The sequence below is a fragment of the Microcebus murinus genome, chromosome 20, assembly GCF_040939455.1.
Source record: "Microcebus murinus isolate Inina chromosome 20, M.murinus_Inina_mat1.0, whole genome shotgun sequence".
Lineage (NCBI taxonomy): Eukaryota > Metazoa > Chordata > Mammalia > Primates > Cheirogaleidae > Microcebus > Microcebus murinus.
In genome coordinates this window covers 20,784,784-20,802,719 of record NC_134123.1, presented here as the reverse complement: position 1 = coordinate 20,802,719, position 17,936 = coordinate 20,784,784, and the positions used below count along the sequence as shown (strand labels likewise).

The 17,936-nt window shown below is 41.7% G+C and overlaps 1 protein-coding gene and 1 non-coding gene across 2 annotated transcripts in view; one reads left to right on the top strand and one right to left on the bottom strand.

Annotated features, from left to right (window-relative positions):
- SNTB2 (syntrophin beta 2) overlaps positions 1-17,936 on the bottom strand; it is a 100,593-nt gene that overhangs the window by 5,433 nt on the left and 77,224 nt on the right. The window contains exons 5-6 of the mRNA XM_075995759.1: positions 14,156-14,352; positions 3,471-3,655 (exon numbers count right to left, since the gene is read on the bottom strand). Coding sequence (XP_075851874.1) covers positions 3,471-3,655; positions 14,156-14,352 — 382 coding nt within the window. The remainder of the gene's footprint in view (positions 1-3,470; positions 3,656-14,155; positions 14,353-17,936) is intronic.
- Positions 1-17,936, top strand: part of LOC105858966 (peptide deformylase, mitochondrial) — a 48,184-nt gene that overhangs the window by 19,122 nt on the left and 11,126 nt on the right. The window lies entirely within an intron of this gene.

Genomic DNA, 17,936 nt, shown 5'->3' with positions numbered 1-17,936 from the left:
AAGCCACAAACAAAAGTATACTATGAAGCAGGTTATTCTGTGTCATAATGTAATAGTGGTGTGAAGTTTCACGTACAAATTAGGTGGTATACTGGGTTCCACCACGCCTGGTAGGAAGGACTAAAAAGTGGATTTAAAGAGGAATATCCCATATGGACACCACTAATTGTAATTATATTCCTGGGGTGTGGGCACAGCAAACTCAGCTTCAGCTTCAGCATGACCATCTGAGGGTGTGAGTGAGATATATATATATATATATATGTGTGTGTGTATATATATGTGTGTGTGTGTGTATGTGTATGTGTGTGTGTGTATATATATATAAAATTTTTATTTTTTTTTTTCTTTCTGAGACAGTTTCACTCCGTTGCCTGGGCCAGAGTGCTGTGATGTCAGCCTAGCTCACAGCAACCTCAAACTCCTGGGCTCAAGCAATCCTTCTGCCTCAGCCTCCCAAGTAGCTGGGTCTATAGGCATATGCCACCATGCCCGGCTAATTTTTTCTATATATTTTCGTCCAGCTAATTTATTTTTTAGTAGAGATGGGGTCTTGCTCTTGCTCAGGCTGGTCTCCAACTCCAGAGCTCAAAGGATCCTCCCACCTCAGCCTCCTGTAGTGCTAGGATTACAGGTGTGAGCCACCCCACCCCGCCCAGCCTAAGGGCGTGATATTTTTTTTTTTTTTTTTTTTTTTTGAGACAAAGTCTCACTCTGTTGCCCTGGCTAGAGTGCCATGGCGTCAGCTTAGGTCACAGCAACCTCAAACTCCTGGGCTCAAGCGATCCTCCTGCTTCAGCCTCCTGGGTAGCTTGGACTACAGGCATGCACCACCATGCCCAGCTAATTTTTTTCTATATATTTTTAATTGGCTAGTTAATTTCTTTCTATTTTTAGTAGAGAACCCATCTTGCTCTTGCTCAGGCTGGTCTCGAACTCCTGGGCTCAAAGGATCCTCCCACCTCAGCCTCCTGGAGTGCTACGATTACAGGTGTGAGCCACCGCACCTTGACCAGCCTAAGGGCGTGATTTTTGACACCCTTGTTGGGTTTGTGGTGGGAATGCAAGACGGGAGGCTAGTTAGGAAGGCCAGTTAAACTCTAAGCATAGGCCTATAGTGTGAATAGCTGCCACCTGCTGCACCAGGATTGTGATGAGGCTATAGCAGCCAGTGTGTGGCCGCCCCTTGGCACTGATAACACATCAGGAAGAGGACATAATTCAGTTAACTTTGCCTTTTAAAGAAAAATACAACTTACTGGTAACATAGATTATAAAGCACTAGTTCATTTCTAAACTTTGTATAAAATTAAATATAGGCCAGGCATGGTGGCTCACGCCTGTAATCCTAGCACTCTGAGGCCGAGGCAGGAGGATAGTTCAAGGTCAAGAGTTCGAAACCAGCCTGAGCAAGAGTGAGACCCCATCTCTACTAAAAATAGAAAGAAATTAATTGACCAACTAATATATATATAGAAAAAATTAGCCGGACATGGTGGCGCATGCCTGTCGTCCCAGCTACTCGGGAGGCTGAGGCAGAAGGATTGCTTGAGCCTAGGAGTTTGAGGTTGCTATGAGCTATGCTGATGCCATGGCACTCTGGCCCAGGCAACAGCATAAGACTCTGTCTCAAAAAAAAAAAAAAATAATAAATATAAATCAGGAGTTAAAAATAGCCAGGAATAAAACAGGTTAAAAATATATAAATAGCCAGGAATAATCTAATACCTTACTTGCTAAATGGCAACTGATATTAATAACTGGCTAATTTAATAGAGAAGGATTTAACTCTCACTAATGCCTAAGGCTTTTGTAAAGCCCTGGGCCATGGCTTATCCATAGTCTCCCATGTATGTGCATCATTTAAGATTTCTGCCAGGTGCAGTGGCTCCCACCTATAATCCCAGCACTTTGGGAGGTGAAGCAGGAGGATCACTTGAAGCCAGGAGTTTGAGAGCAGCCTGGGCATCACAGACCCCCATCTTTACTAAAAATAAATTAGCTGCGCATGGTAGCATGTGCCTGTCGGGAAGCTGAGTTGGGAGGAACCCTTGAGCCCAGGAGTTGAAGGTTGCAGCGAGCTGTGATTGCACCATTGCATTTGAGCCTGGGTGTACAGACTGTCTATACAAAATAAAAAATAAGATTTCCGGCCGGGCGCGGTGGCTCACGCCTGTAATTCTGGCACTCTGGGAGGCTGAGGCGGGTGGATTGCTCGAGGTCAGGAGTTCGAAACCAGCCTGAGCAAGAGCGAGACCCCGTCTCTACTATAAATAGAAAGAAATTAATTGGCCAACTAATATATATACAAAAAACATTAGCCAGGCATGGTGGCGCATGCCTGTAGTCCCAGCTACTTGGGAGGCTGAGGCAGCAGGATCGCTTGAGCCCAGGAGTTTGAGGTTGCTGTGAGCTAGACTGACGCCACGGCACTCACTCTAGCCTGGGCATCAAAGCGAGACTCTGTCTCGAAAAAAATAAAAATAAAATTTCCAGAGGTGGGTATGGATATTTGGGTCTATCTATGCTAATAGTCCCAGCTACTCAGAAGGCTGAAGTGGGAAGGTTGCTTGAGCCTGAGAGTTTAAGGCCAGCTTGGGCAACATAGTGAGATCCTGTCTCTTAAAAAAAAAAAAAAAATTAAATAATCAAAATAAGATTTTATAGTTTTAAAAATTAATAATTTTTTCTATATATTTTTTTAATTTTTTTATATTACAATACTCAAGTGGAACCTAAAAATAAGATTTTTTTAACTGCAATTTTCTAATTTGGAGGTTGAAGTATCCTATCTCTAAGATCTTTCAGTTCTAAAATTGCAAGACTATCAAAATCTACATCCACTGGGACTATGTCAGTAGACATAAGATTTCATGTGTGGTAAGACTTTGAACTGTTGGCTAAATATTGAGGAAAGAAAAAGTACTACTGTACTCCTTTGTCATAACTTATTTTCGATGTCTGACATATTTCTCTGGCCTTTCTAAGAGGAATCATGACTTCGTGTTATTTCCTTTAAAGAACAAGGAGACCAAAAAAAAAAAAAAGATGATGGCTATGTGGATATATGTATTTCTTTTTTTTCTGATCAGCAGACTTTCTGTAGCAACCAAGTCACTCTATTACTCAACTCTTACTCCAGCAAACTGCTGATAATAGCAATGGATAGAACTTATTTAAGTTTGCCAGCTTTAGTATTTTACGTTATTTTTGATAAAAACCTATTTCTTACAAGGGCTATTTCCTTTTAACATTAAACAAAACTTTAAAAAGAGAATGGTTTCCTAATGTGGAGAAAGAAAAACAACAATGGAAACCTAAACCCAATGCTATCTTGAAAATGGAAAAAAAAATGTCCTGGTTCCAAATGGAACGTCAGTCCATGATTTTCTATGAAGAGTAAGAAGTGAGGAGGAGGAGGAAAGAGAAATACCTATTAGAATAAACATGTCTTCCAGAAACACTCTTACCAGTTCTCCCTCGGGACCACCAAAATCAAGGTACAGATTCCTGATGCCGTCGTCAGCAGACATCTTCAGCCTTTCGAAGGGGTAGCGGTACAATATGCTGCTGGCGCCTCCATTCTCCCTGGAGATAGTGAACCCATTTTCGTAGTGGATGGTGAGCCTTACCTCTTGGCTGTTTAACATGCAGCCTGTTGAAGAAGAGCAAAACATATCATTAGTGAAGTTAGCAAGTGGTATAGAAAAGGATTGTTCTGACTTCAAAAAAAAAAAAAAGAGAATCTCTTGAGTATGTATGATGTCTAACCTTACATGGAACTTCCTAAAGTGAGTTTGGTCTGGGTCACTGTTTTGGTTCACATCTTGATGCAAATGAGGCAGAAATGGCCATGACTCTCCTTGACATCTGATTTAGTTCAATTCAGTGAGTCTCTGTTGAACGCTCGTGCTGGCAAGTGTGTGTAGGCTGCGGGTGGCCCTGGAGAAGTCACAGGCATGGTCCCTGCTCTCAAGGACTTCATCTCTGTAAGGTATGATGTCCAGGACACGACTAAACGCCAAACTGAATAAAGCCAAAGTTAAGGAAAGGTCTCTCGCAGGAGATGGGGGTTCAGATAGCCCTAAAAAAAATAGGTAAAACTGGATAGGCAGGGAAGGATACTGGACAGGAAGGAACAACCAAAGGAGCAAAGGCAGTGACACCCTTCAGGGCAGTGACGTAGTTTGGTTTGTATTTGGGAAGAAGATAAAGGTAATGTTTATCAAAGACACAATTGATTTTTTTTTTTTTTTTTTTTTTTTTATGCCATGATTGCTTGGGTACAAAGACACAATTGAGAGGACACATCTAAACTGAAAGTATATAAAAAATTTTGGTCATTGAGACTGGCAAATGCTGTGTTTATTTTTGAATAAATTTTAATTTCATTTTTTTCTTTAAATTTCTTCTTTTTAACTAAGCCACACATGGTCATACAGAATGTTTTGTTTTTTTTTCCCTTGCACACATTCTAATGCAGGACTTGCCATTAATTTTCTGTAAATGTAAAGAATTGGATGGTAAATGTTTTAGGCATTGGGGGAACCATATTTTCTCTGGTGTGTGGCAAATGCTTTCTATCAAAACTGGTGAAGTCTGTTTCACTAATATATGGGTACAGTTTTGTTGTTAATATAGGGCTACAAGCGAGAGACCCTCTGAGTGTTGGGAATTAACACAGCCTTCTGTGAGCTGAACTTAAAATCTCCTAAGGGCCGGTGCAGTGGCGCACACCTGTAATGCTAGCATTCTGGGAGGCTGAGGTGGGAGGATCCCTCAAGGTCAGGAGTTCAAGACTAGCCTGAGCAAGAGCGAGACCCCCCATCTCTACTAAAAATAGTAATAAATTAGCTGGACAACTAAAAATACATAGAAAAAAATTTAGCTGGGCACGGTGGCGCATGCCTGTAGTCCCAGCTACTCTGGAGGCTGGGAGGATTGCTTGAGCCCAGGAGTGTGAGGTTGCTGTGAGCTAGGCTGACGCCACAGCACTCACTCTAGCTTGGGCAACAGAATGAGATTGTCTCCAAAAAAAATCTCCTAAGGATAAGAGCTAAGCCATGCTTGATCACTTTAAACAGAATGAATGGTTTCTGAACAAGCACATCACATACCCAGGCCAATGTTCTTTCATTTGCTTATGCAAAAACATTCAATTAGTTAAGGCTGCTGGTGTGTTTAGGAAATAGCAAAAAAGAGTAATTGTTAAATATTATCCGTGTCCGTCTCAGCACTACTCAAAGAGTTTTGGACAATGGACTTTAAATGTTATTTAATAGATACCCTCAGAAAAAATATTGAGGGGGTAAGCATGGACAAATTAACTACCTGTAGAAAGAATACAGCACAATAATCTGAATGGCTGAGGGGTTTGGGAGAATAGCCAGATTTCAATCAAAGCAAGCAAAGTATAGTTTTCAAGAGAAATCAATTGTATTAACGTGACTGAAGCTATACCATGGCCAAGGGCATTGAGGTCTGGAGAAAGGGGATCACTTCTAGGCTAGAAAAGCAAAGCTCAAAGAGCAAGTCCTTGCAGCACGGGCTGGAGAAGGCACGATGCAGGTGGATGAGCATCTCGCTACAGGTGTCACCAGTGGAGTGAGATGAGGCAGTCACAGCTGGCCGAGGCAAGCCACTAACCCCAACAAGATCGTTGTATGATGGATTTCTCGAATGTTCTGTTTCAGATTGTTTCCCCTTAGGAGGGACGGAAAGCAGAGCACATGCCAGTGTGCACGTGTCTGTGTATTTTACTTTAAAAACAGAATCGCGTTCAGGTCTAGAGAGTGAGTTTAGTTTAAAACTTGTAATTCATAAACCAGGTGCTTTTGAATGAGAGGCACGGCCTGGTTAGGAAAATGCTGTGCCACATAGAACTAGTTAAGCGGTTTCTCTCTGAACAATCAGTAGAGCAGTGGCCATCCGGGATTAAGGGCCTGACACCGCCCACCCTCACCTGCAGGGGGTCTTAGGAGTAATGAACCAAAGGGAAGTAAGTAAGCCTTTGGGTCTTACCTGTGGGGGTGTGGGTGTGGGTGGGTGGCAGGTACCTGTGAGAAATGGCCCTTTCACGATAGGAATCTGGGGCTTTTATTAGCAAAGGTCTGAGCAGTTGCAGGTGGCTTATTACGTCGTGATTCAACGAGAACATTTTCAGATGGCTATAAATCCATTGTCTACCCAAATTTATACATAATTCAGTAAAAAGTTAAATACATTGGCTGGGTGTGGTGGCTTACACCTGTAATCCTAGCACTCTAGGAGGCCGAGGCGGGCGGATTGCTCAAGGTCAGGAGTTCAAAACCAGCCTAAGCAAGAGCGAGATCCCGTCTCTACCATAAATAGAAAGAAATTAATTGGCCAACTAATATATATAGAAAAAATTAGCTGGGCATGGTGGCGCACGCCTGTAGTCCCAGCTACCTGGGAGGCTGAGGCAGAAGGATCGCTTGAGCCTAAGAGTTTGAGGTTGCTATGAGCTAGGCTGACTCCATGACACTCACTCTAGCCTGGGCAACAAAGTGAGACTCTGTCTCAAAAAAAAAAAAAAAAAAAAAAAAATACACTGATTTTTGCTTAACGGGGTTGTTACTAGAAATATACAAAGACATCCATTAGCAGCACAATAGCAGATACTGAAGTGTAAGAGAGGAAAAAAGTACTGTTTTTGAGATAAGAGAGGCAGATAATAAAACACTCATCGCTGGGCTCTGCGCGCAGTGGGTGCTTTGTGCTCCTTGTGTAGAGTAGTGTGGGGTTGACGTCAGTGGGCAGAGGTGAAGATAAGGGAAGGAACTTCATTATTAGCCTGGACCCAGGATAATCAGAAAATATATATGAAGACTGACTGTCTAGTGGAATTGTGAATTATGTCTTGGTTCTCTAGTGTGCTTCATTAATTCATTTATTCATTTTTCGTTGTTGAGACAGAGTCTCACTTTGTCACCCAGGCTAGAGTGCAGTGGCACTATCATAGCTCACTACAACCTCAAACTCCTGGGCTCAATCGACTCTCCTGCCTCAGCCTCCTGAGTAGCTGTGACTTCGGGTGCCTGCCACCATGCTCAGCTAATTTTTCTGTGTTTAGTAGAGACAGGGTCTTGCTCTTGCGCAGGCTGGTCTCGAACGCCTGAACTCAAGCCATCCTCCCACCTCGGCCTCCCAGAGTGCTAGGATTACAGGCGTGAGCCGGCACACCTGGCTCTCATTCATGTATTGTTATTTCTTGAACTCTCTGCTCCCACAGGGCAGCAAGTAATCACAACCAGTGCACACTAAAACAAAATTGTTTGGAGCACTTGTTTTTGCCAGACACTGTTAGGTACTGGGAGATACAGAGCTGAATAAAAAATCGTTTCTGTTCAGACAAGTGAGAAAGAAAAGGAAAACGGGCACAGTGGGAAGGGCAGCTGTAACAGACAGCTGGACAGAATGGTGGGGGAGGGGGGGGAGGAAGGGGGAACAGAGTAACTCCAGGGAAGTGGAAAGGACTCAATAAAAGTGCTATTTCACTTGGGTCTTAAATAAAAATGAAAATTATAACAGTAGCCACTTTGAGTGCACACTGAAAGTGTATGTCAGAATTAGTTGCATATACATGACATTTTAACTCATCTAAAAGTTAAAATTTTGGGGCTGTTGGGAAAATTACTACTAAATATTATGCAAAATAGACATCGTCATCTCTTAGAGTCATGGCATCCTTGAGACCTACTCTCTTAACTTGTAAACTGGGGCAGGAGTTGGGGACAAGGCAGTGAGTGATCAGGGAGGACGAGGAGGTGTGGAGGGGCGAGGCCTGTGCGAGACACACCACTGGAGATCAGGAATTGCTCATCTAAGACCAATCGTTCCAAACAAAGTACTCTCATGAGAATTTCCCTGTATCGTGAATAATCTGCACTTCCCGATTCTCTGATTTCACTTTTAAAGTTTCAGTTATTTATTTTTTTGAGACAGAGTCTCGCTCTGTTGTCCTGGCTAGAGTGAGTGCTGTGGTGTCAGCCTAGCTAACGGCAACCTCAAACCCCTGGGCTCAAGCAATCCTCCTGCTTCAGCCTCCCGAGTAGCTGGGACTACAGGTGTGTGCCACCATGTCCGACTAATTTTTTTATATATATACTTTTAGTTGTCTAGCTAATTTCGTCCTATTTTTTTTTTTTTTTAGTAGAGATGGGGTCTCGCTCTTGATCAGGCTGGTTTCGAACTTCTGAGCTCAAACAATCTGCCTGCCTCAGCCTCCCAGAGTCCTATATTCATTTATTTTAAATGAACATTTGTTAATTAAAACTTTTCATGCTCTGGCCAATGGGATTAGAATCTGTGGAGGTAGAGCTTGCCCATGGATATTCTAAAGTTCTCCAAGCGTTTCCATGGCGTAGCAGGCATGCTGATATTAATAGGAACTGCCAATATTAATATTCAATTGGGGGTATAATTCCTGATGATTATAACTTAATTGGGTAAACATGGGACACTGGAATTGAGACAGCAGGGTCAATATTTGGGTCCCAGCACAATCCATTCATTTTGCTCCTAGACATCACAGAAAATCCTTATGCTAAAATTCTAATACTTGTCCCAGTGTCTCTGTCCTATTGTAAATTGTTTATAGTGATGGTTTTGGTGTACGGGACTGATGGCTCCTTGAGCAAAAAATAAATTGTTCTTCCTGATTCTACAAACATAACGTTAAATATCCAAACAGTGTAAAAGCAGCCTACAGTTGTACGAAGAATTAGGGTTAGAGAAAAAGCCAGGTATGTTTATGGAAGAAATCGCACAGGGGAAAAAGGCAGTGGCCACTTCGGCTGAGATGGGGCTGTCCATCTCCCCCCTCCCGTCCTCTCCTGTCTCCCATCCGTCCCTCTCCCAGGCTAAGACTGACGCCTCCACCTGTGCCTAGATTGCATCTACCTGCACCTTCCTAGAAGCCGTACAAGACTGATTAGTCCTTCTACCTCTTGCATTTTCAACCTCCCTCGAAATCAGATCCCTCCCATTGACTTTTTAAAATGTTCAAGTCTCTTTTTATTAAAAGAAATGCCAGTATTCAACTCCTTACCTTCCTCCGAGTACCACTCCCTCTGTCCTCATCATAGCGAAGCTTGCTGAAAGAGCTGTGCTCAGTTTGCCCGCGTTTCACCTGTGTTCCCTCCTCAGCCCTCTGCATCTGCTGCGACCACCATCAAGCGTGGCGCCCCAGGGGCACTGATTCCCTCCGTTGCTACCTCCCTCCTGCTGCTTCAGCCTCCTGTGCAGCGCTAATCACTGGCCAAGTACCCTGTTTCTATTTCTACTTCTGTGTAGCTGAACCCCAACATTATTCAGGTGTGTATTCTGTCCTGATGTGTTTCCATTTAAGCGTAGACAGCTTCTGGGCCGATCAGAGCATGGCTTTCCCCTGGTGATTGTTATGGTCCACAGTGAGCATATGAACCAACCTGGCTCAATGAGATCGAAAAGGACTATGGGAAGATTGGGAAGAGAAGCCGTCCCCCCTTTCTTTCATTCTTGCTTTTATATAAGTACTTCTTTAATATTCTAGTTTTAATTGGCATGTTCTGTCTCAGCCTAAATCATCCCAACTGATACACTGGACCTACAGACCATTCCTCTCCTTGAAATACTCTTCCTTTGGCTTTCATGACCCTTCCTGTCCCCATCAATCCTCGTTTTCCTTTTATTGCTTTGTCTACTACTACTCAAACTCTTAAGTGGAGGGGACACTGGCTTTTTCAGACCATAGTGGTGATGTTTAGTGTAATGACACATTAAAAATAACTTTCAGCCAGGTGCGGTGGCTCATGCCTGTAATGGTAGCAAGCTGGGAGGCTGAAGCAGGAGGATCACTTGAGGCCAGGAGTTTGAGACAAGCCTAAGCAAGAGCAAGAGCCAATCTCTACTAAAAATCGGGCCTGGTGGTGCTGCCCTGTAATCCCAGCTACTTGGGAGGCTGAGGCAGGAGCAGGAGGATCGCTTGAGGAGTTTGAGGTTGCTGTGAGCTAGGCTGATGCCATGGCACTGTAGCCCAGGTGACAGAGGGAAACTCCATCTCAAAAACAACAACTACTAAGGGGCTCCCTAATCGTAAAGAAATTTAATATAGCTAGGAGGAAAAACAGCTCATTAACTAATCAGTATTACACCAAGGTGAACACTAATGAATACAACCTATGTTATCTACTTTATGTCTGTTTAAGTAAGAGACTGCTATGGTTACCAGGGTGTTCTATGCTGCAAATCCTGTTTCTGCTGCTCTGGGTCTAGTTACTTGGTAGTAGGACTTGGAGACGGGGGGGGGGGGGGGGGGGGGGCCGGCTCCAGTGTTTCCAGCAAGTTCCCTGGCCTGTCCCTCTAGCAGTCATAGGACCATGTGTCACCAGAGCAACCCAGAAGGGAGGAGGTAGGCCAGTCGTGGTGGCTCACGCCTGTAATCCTAGCACTCTGGGAGGCTGAGGCGGGTGGATTACTCGAGGTCAGGAGTTCGAAACCAGCCTGAGCAAGAGCGAGACCCTGTCTCTACTATAAATAGAAAGAAATTAATTGGCTAACTAATACACATAGAAAAAATTAGCCGGCATGGTGGCGCATGCCTGTAGTCCCAGCTACTCGGGAGGCTGAGGCAGCAGGATTGCTTAAGCCCAGGAGTTTGAGGTTGCTGTCAGCTGACCCCACGGCACTCAATCCAGCCTGGGCAATAAAGCGAGACTCTGTCTCAAAAAAAAAAAACAAGGGAGGAGGTAACTCAGGTTCAACCTGGCCTGACTGCCCAGGACTGTCTCAGAGAAGGGCTGGGGTGGCATCCCCAGTGCCTACACGTAGGGTAGCCCAGCCCCTCATACCCAGGGTTACAAAGAACACGAAACTGTGTTACTCTCTTATAGCTATTTGATTAAAAGCAGGAAGTAGGTCTTATTTATTTTTATTACAAAGCACAACACCTGATAAATATTGAAATACTCAGTAAATTCATTGATTTAATGAATTAAGAGATGGATCCTGTACGTCCTTCAGGAGTGTTTGGTCTGGTCATAAGAATGGCTTATCGGGCGAGGGCAGTGCAGGGGCTCTGACCAGTGCCCACGTCTTGAAAATGGAGGTGATAGCTTTTGCCTCAGAGGGTCGTGTGAGGCTTAGATGATACTTATCTCATTTATGCCTTATGACAACCCTGACATAATACCTATTATTCTGTTTCTGTCGTTCTTAATTTGAAGGCAGAGACTCTGCCTACCTTATTATAGCTAGTATAATAAGTAAAAGTAATAGTAAAAGTAATAAGTAAAAGCACAGTATACACTCACAAATATTTGCCAAACAGATAAGTAAAAAGGGACTCGAGGCCCGGTGCAGTGGCTCACGCCTGTAATCCTAGCACTCTGGGAGGGCCTAGTCGGGCGGATTGCTCGAGGTCAGGAGTTCAAAACCAGCCTGGGCAAGAGCGAGACCCCGTTTCTACTATAAATAAAGAAATTAATTGGCCAACTGATACATGTATATAAAAAAAATTAGCCGGGCATGGTGGCGCATGCCTGTAATCCCAGCTACTCGGGAGGCTGAGGCAGCAGGATTGCTTGAGCCCAGGAGTTTGAGGTTGGTGTGAGCTAGGCTGACGCCATGGCACTCACTGTAGCCTGGGCAACGAAGCGAGACTCTGTCTCAAAAAAAAAGGGACTCAAGAATTTTCTAACAATATAAATAGTTTAAAATACCCATTTTTCTTTTCTGATTTTCTGCATATTTACTAATGTAATTCCTACCTGTATGTATTGCTCCTTTATCGTCTTATTACAAAGGTACAGAAATAGAAAGTACCTACGTGAAGTTCTTGAATAATTTAAAAACTTTAATGGCTTGATTAAGAAGTATGCTTTTAAAGGCTTATTTTCATACCAATTAAAGTACAAGCAACTATAAACGTATTTTCAAATCCTGTGACAAATGGAAAATGCTTTTATATAGTTGAGGCTGTTTTCTGCCTACTCATCTTGAAGTTCATATTTGCAAGAAGGAAGAAGTCCTTCCATACCAGGATTGTTGATTACTTCTACTACAACTATATAAAAAGGTTTAAAACTAAATGAACACTATGAAGATCATTTATTACATTCCCTAGTCAAATTTTGTAGGTATTCACTGAGATTATTCTAGATGGGTAGACTGTAACCAAAACATGTAAGAGATGAGAAACAGAGTTTGTCTTTTGGTCAATTTCCTGATTTCTTTAGGCCACAGACATCTGAATATGTGGTACAAGCACCAAGTATGGTTTTAATAAGGCTTTGTGAGTCTCCCAACAATGTAATAAAGGGTGGTAACATGCATCCGAATGACATGGTGGCTTGTGGATGTGCACACTAAGACATACTAGACAAAGTGTAGGTGTGGACACACATGCACATGGAGTTCTAGCTCTCAAAGTGGTTTACCTTTAGCTATTTCAATGTATCTGGCAAAGCTGTAAATACAGTGTGACTAACAAGTACATGAGTTGACTTGTGAAATATAGAAAACTAGCCCTTACTCTCCCTTTCTTCAAGCCACCATATTTAAACAACTATGAGGCTGGGTAGTTTATTTCTTATAATATGAAGTTTAGCTGCTTGCTAGATACTAAAAGATGGTGAAAATCTAAGTTGTACTTTTCATTTAGGGAAGCATATGCCTGTGGATTCTTTAATTTTTTAAAGTTGTTTTAGAGACAGGGTCTCACTCTTGCTGAGCCTGTTTTCCAACTACTGGGCCTCCCAGAGTGCTAGGGTTACAGTTGTGAGCCACCACACCTTGGATTCTTGAGGGTTGCACACCAGATGCTAGTGAAGAGCCCTATGAGGGTGCTGGCCTGAGCCATCAGAGCGTCAGTCTGTGGCCAAGACAAAAATCTCTCCCACAGCTCTTAATGTGGTGACCAAATTCTGTCTTTCCTCATGCTACAGAGACAATGGGGAGATCTTTTGTCAAGCTAGGGTCTTGTTAGTCATTGGTATTATTGCTTGAATCATCAGTGTACGTGTGAGGAAAATAACAGCCAAGTTCTAAATAGTTGAGTTGTGTCATTGTGACAACATTAAAAATGCACCTCTGTGCTAGAGGGGCTATGGAAGGGCTACCTTGTAGTTCTAAAGCTGTGGAGATCCCTTTCTAAAAGCAACAGAAAGATAATTCACAAGACCTGCAGTTCTTGAAACTTTCTTTTTATATAAATATTATAAAACAAAATACATAGAAATTGGCAGATCAAAATTAAACCAAGATCAAGGTAAATGAAACCATGTTAGAAACTATAATTTTGCCTTCATTTTGAATACTTTGAAATGAAAAGCAATTTGTAAATATCTATATGTATACATACATCTATATGAAATGATAATCAAATTCACAGACTAGCCACAAGAGGGCGCTTCCACAATGGGAAGCGACCAGCAAGCTTATTTCTCCTAGAGGTGCTTAGTTAAGTGTCAGGCATATATTTTCAAACTTTTGATGAGCATTTTCTACTTGTATTTTAAGGCTGTCTATCCATAACTTGGATACATTGACTCTCTAGTTAAGAAGTTTTAGAATCTAACAGTTGGAATTTTTACAGTTCATTTAATGAAGGACTCAATTTACCATGTTGTACATAGGGTGTTATGAATGTGCTTAGAGCCATGTATGAGGCTTAGGAAAACTTTGCCAGTGAAACCAGGTTTCTTTCCATCATCACTTCTAGCTGCTATAGTTTAGTGCATTTTAAAATCCGGTACATATGATGATGGGTTTACTTTAAAATATAGTCATGTACTCTACTTAAGTACTCATGTCACTTACCAGAGAAGTGCATCATTAGGCAATTTTGGCACTGTTAACATCAGTATTTACACAAACCTAGATGGCAGAGCCTATTCTACACCTCGGCTGTATGGTATAGCATATTGCATTGGCTACACATCTGTACAGCATGTTACTACATTGAATACTATAGGCAAGTGTAACAACGGTAACTATTTGGGCATCTAAACATAGAAAAGGTACAGAAAAAATACAGTAGTCTTATGGGACCACTCACATGTGGTCTGTCATTGACCAAGAAGTTGTCATGTGGCACACGACTATATATAACAGTTCCATTTAATTAGTGTTAGAAATGAAATGTCAACATCTCTACCTAGAGAGACTTCCTTGATCAGCTCAGCAGCAGCATGGCAACCCTGAACAAGTATCCTGGTCCAGGTTGACAGATCCCGATGTGTCTCCACCCTGAAGAGATGCATCTCAATGCCCTGCCGAGAGCCTGTCCTGGTAGCAAACGTAAGGTCAGATCCAAGTGAGGGCGATCGGCATCCGGAGCCAGAATGAACCAACCTAGGACCATAAAGCAGAAATCAAAAGTAATTCCTAACATCTTCCTTTCATAATGCAGTAATTATGCTCACTGATAAGCAGAAACTTCTGCAAAGAGAAAAGATTATTAATCTTGAAGCCATCAGCAAAGTAGACACCATTGTTTTCTCATAAAATGATCCCTGGTGTCAGACACCATCCTGAGCTGGACAGACTAGGCCCCAATTTTCCATAGGTTCTTTCATGTTCCCAAGAGGCTATGCATGTAAAAAAGATGCAATTTGATTGGTAGGAAATAAATTATCAATAACTTTAGAGAGAAGATATGCTCCTGTAAGGAAAAGTGGATAGGTGACTGCATTTCAATCTTTTCAGCCAAAGAACTTCTAATGAGCACCAATTCTGGGGTGATGAAGGGTTGTAGTTAGTAAAGACACACAGCAAAAACAAATGAGTTTTATGTTAAAAATTCATGCTGCTATACATTTGACTGACCTATGAAGAAATGTCATATGAATAAAATGCAGATTTCATGACTGACTACATACATAGAAAATCCCAATGAATAGACAAAGAAATCCCAAGACAACTCCTGGAACTAATATGTCTTTCAACCTCAGTGAAATTGCTTAAGGTTAATATACAAAAGCCAGTTGCGTTGAACTATTGAAATATGAAATTAAAATACAATGCCATTTATATCAGAACCATAAAAAATATATAGGCATAAATGTAACAAAATATGTACACGATCCCTGAGGCAAACTGTAAACCTTTGAAAGAAATCAAAGAAGATGTAAATAAATGGAGAGGGCAGGTGTGGGGGCTCAAGCCTGTAATCCCAGCACTTCGGGAGACTGAGGTGGGAAGATTACTGGAAGCCAAAAGTTCAATACCAGCCTGAGCAACATTGCAAGACCCTGTATCATAAAAGTTTTAAAAGTTGTCTGGAAGTGGTAGTAAATGCCTGTAGTCCTAGCTACTCGGGAGGCTGAGGATCATTTGAGCCCAGGAGTTGGAGGACACAGTGAGCTATGAGTGGGCCACTGTACTCTAACCTGGTTGACAGAGCAAGTCCTTATCTCTAAAAGCAAACAGATATTTTGTGTTCATGGTGAGGAAGGCTCATATTAAGGTGTCAATTGTTCTCAACCATATTTACAGATGCAATGCACTCCCAATTAAAATCCCACCAAGTTATTTTGTAGATACTGACAAACGGATGCCAAGTCTATGTGGAAAGGCCAAACACCCAGATAGCCAACACAATACTAAAGAAAAGTTGAAAAACTGGTACTGTAAAGCTATGGTAATCAAGATGGGCAAAATAGCCAAAGTGATCAATGGAATAAACAGCCTAGAAATAGACCCACACAAATACAGCCAACTGACCTTGACAAAGGAACCAAGGCAATGCAAAAAAAAATTTTTTTTCAAATGGTGCTAGAAACAAGTAGATATCCATATGCAAAAAAAAAAAAATCTAGACATAATTTTTTATGAATAGTATAAAGTCTAACTCAAAGTGGTTCTTAGACCTAAATATAAAATTATAAATTTTTTAGAGGACAACACAGGAGAAAATCCCAGTGATGTAAAAAGATACAACAAGAACACAATTCATTAAGGAAAAAATTGATAAGCTGGACTTCATTAAAATTACAAACTTCTAATCTGCAAAAGATAGATTACTGGTAAGAGAATGAAGAGGCCAAGTGCAGTGGCTTATACCTATAACTGTGGCACTTTGGGACTGCTGGAGGCTAGGAGTTCTACACCAGCCTGGGCAACACAGCAAGATCCCGCCTCTACAGAAAAAGAAAAAAATTTGGTGGGGTGGCATCCCGTAGTAGTCCTAGCCACTTGAGAGGCTGACGCAGGAGGATCACTTGAGGCCAGCAGTTTGAAGTTGCACTGAGCTATGATTGTACCACTATACATATAATTTCTAGACAAAAAGGAAAGAACATAACTTATACTGTTAATGAAGGCTGGGTACAGTGGCTGACACCTGTAATCCTGGCACTCTGGGAGGCCGAGGCATGATGATCGCTTGAACTCACAAATTCAAGACCAGCCTGAGCAACAGTGAGACCCCATTTCTACTAAACATAGAAAAAAGTAGCAGGGAACATAGCAGCATGCACCTATACTCCTAGCTACTCGGGAGGCTGAGGCTGGAAGACTGCTTGTGCCCAAGAGTTTGATGTTGCTATGAAGAGGTGACAGTGTAAGACTCTGTCTCAAAAAACATATGTTTTTTGAGACAGAGTCTCACTTTGTTGTCAAAGGTAGAGTGAGTGCTGTGGCATCAGCCTAGCTCACAGCAACCTCAAACTCCTGGGCTCAAGCGATCCTGCTGCCTCCCGCGTAGCTGGGACTACAGGCATGTGCCACCATGCCCGGCTAATTTTATATATATATATTAGTTGGCCAATGAATTTCTTTCTATTTATAGTAGAGACGGGGTCTCGCTCTTGCTCAGGCTGGTTTCAAACTCCTGACCTTGAGCGATCCGGCCCGCCTCAGCGTCCCAGAATTACAGGCGTGAGCCACCGCAGCGGCCTGGCTCATATTCTTACACAATCAAATTTAATTGGTCTAGTGTAGGTCTCAGGCAACCTTATTCGATTGAAATGTGTATCCCTAATTGAGAACCACTAACCTAGTGGTTTGCCAACTTTTTGATATGAGGACCCAAACTCTTAATACTTACTAATAATAAATTAGAAATTTTAAAATTTCTAATTTAATTCATTTAAATATAAAAATAAAACTTCCAATTTTTTATTAAAATATTTCCCAAAATTAACAAATAGCATTATTTTACATTTTTATAAATCTAAATGTCTAGCTTAATAAGAAAGATCTGAATTTTCCCGGTTGCTTCAGCATTTTGTTGCATTACATAGTTATAGTGTATGAGGAAAATCCAGCCTCACACCAATATGTAGTTGGAAAGGAAGGAGCATTGTAATAGCCTTTTCAGGTAATTGTGGACAGCCTCTGTCAACGGAACCTAAACTCAACAAGCAGTTTTGTAAAGGTTAATTAGAATGTGCAGTCTGAAACTTTATCAATAAAGTTTCTGTGTCATTTTACATTAAAAATCAACTGGTGTCTCTTGCACTTTTGAATGGATCTTTTTAACTTATGCATGCTTTTATCATGCATCAGTCATTTGGAAAATATTTGTTCACTGAGTTATGCAGATTCTCCAAATGTTAAAAACATTTCATTATAAAAGAGAAAAAAAAAAATCTCATTTGCTAGTAGTAGCACCACTTATTGGCAAAGTATGTCCTAGAAAGCTGTCAAGCTCAGGGTAGCAGATACGTTTCCCAGAATTCTAACTTTTGCTTGTAGGCTACCAATACAATTGGTGTTTTCCTTGTCTGTCAAATACCTAAGTCTGACTAACCATAGTTCTTTAGTCCCTCATTCTTTCAAATAAGTTCAACTCACAACTCAGTCATACATATTCTTTTCCTTAAGACAACGATCACACTTAACGGGCACAGCAGAAATGCTGAGTGCTTCCCATGTCATCACACAGAACACTAAAAAGATGAATGCTCAGGGGCCAAGATTCAATAAAATTAACA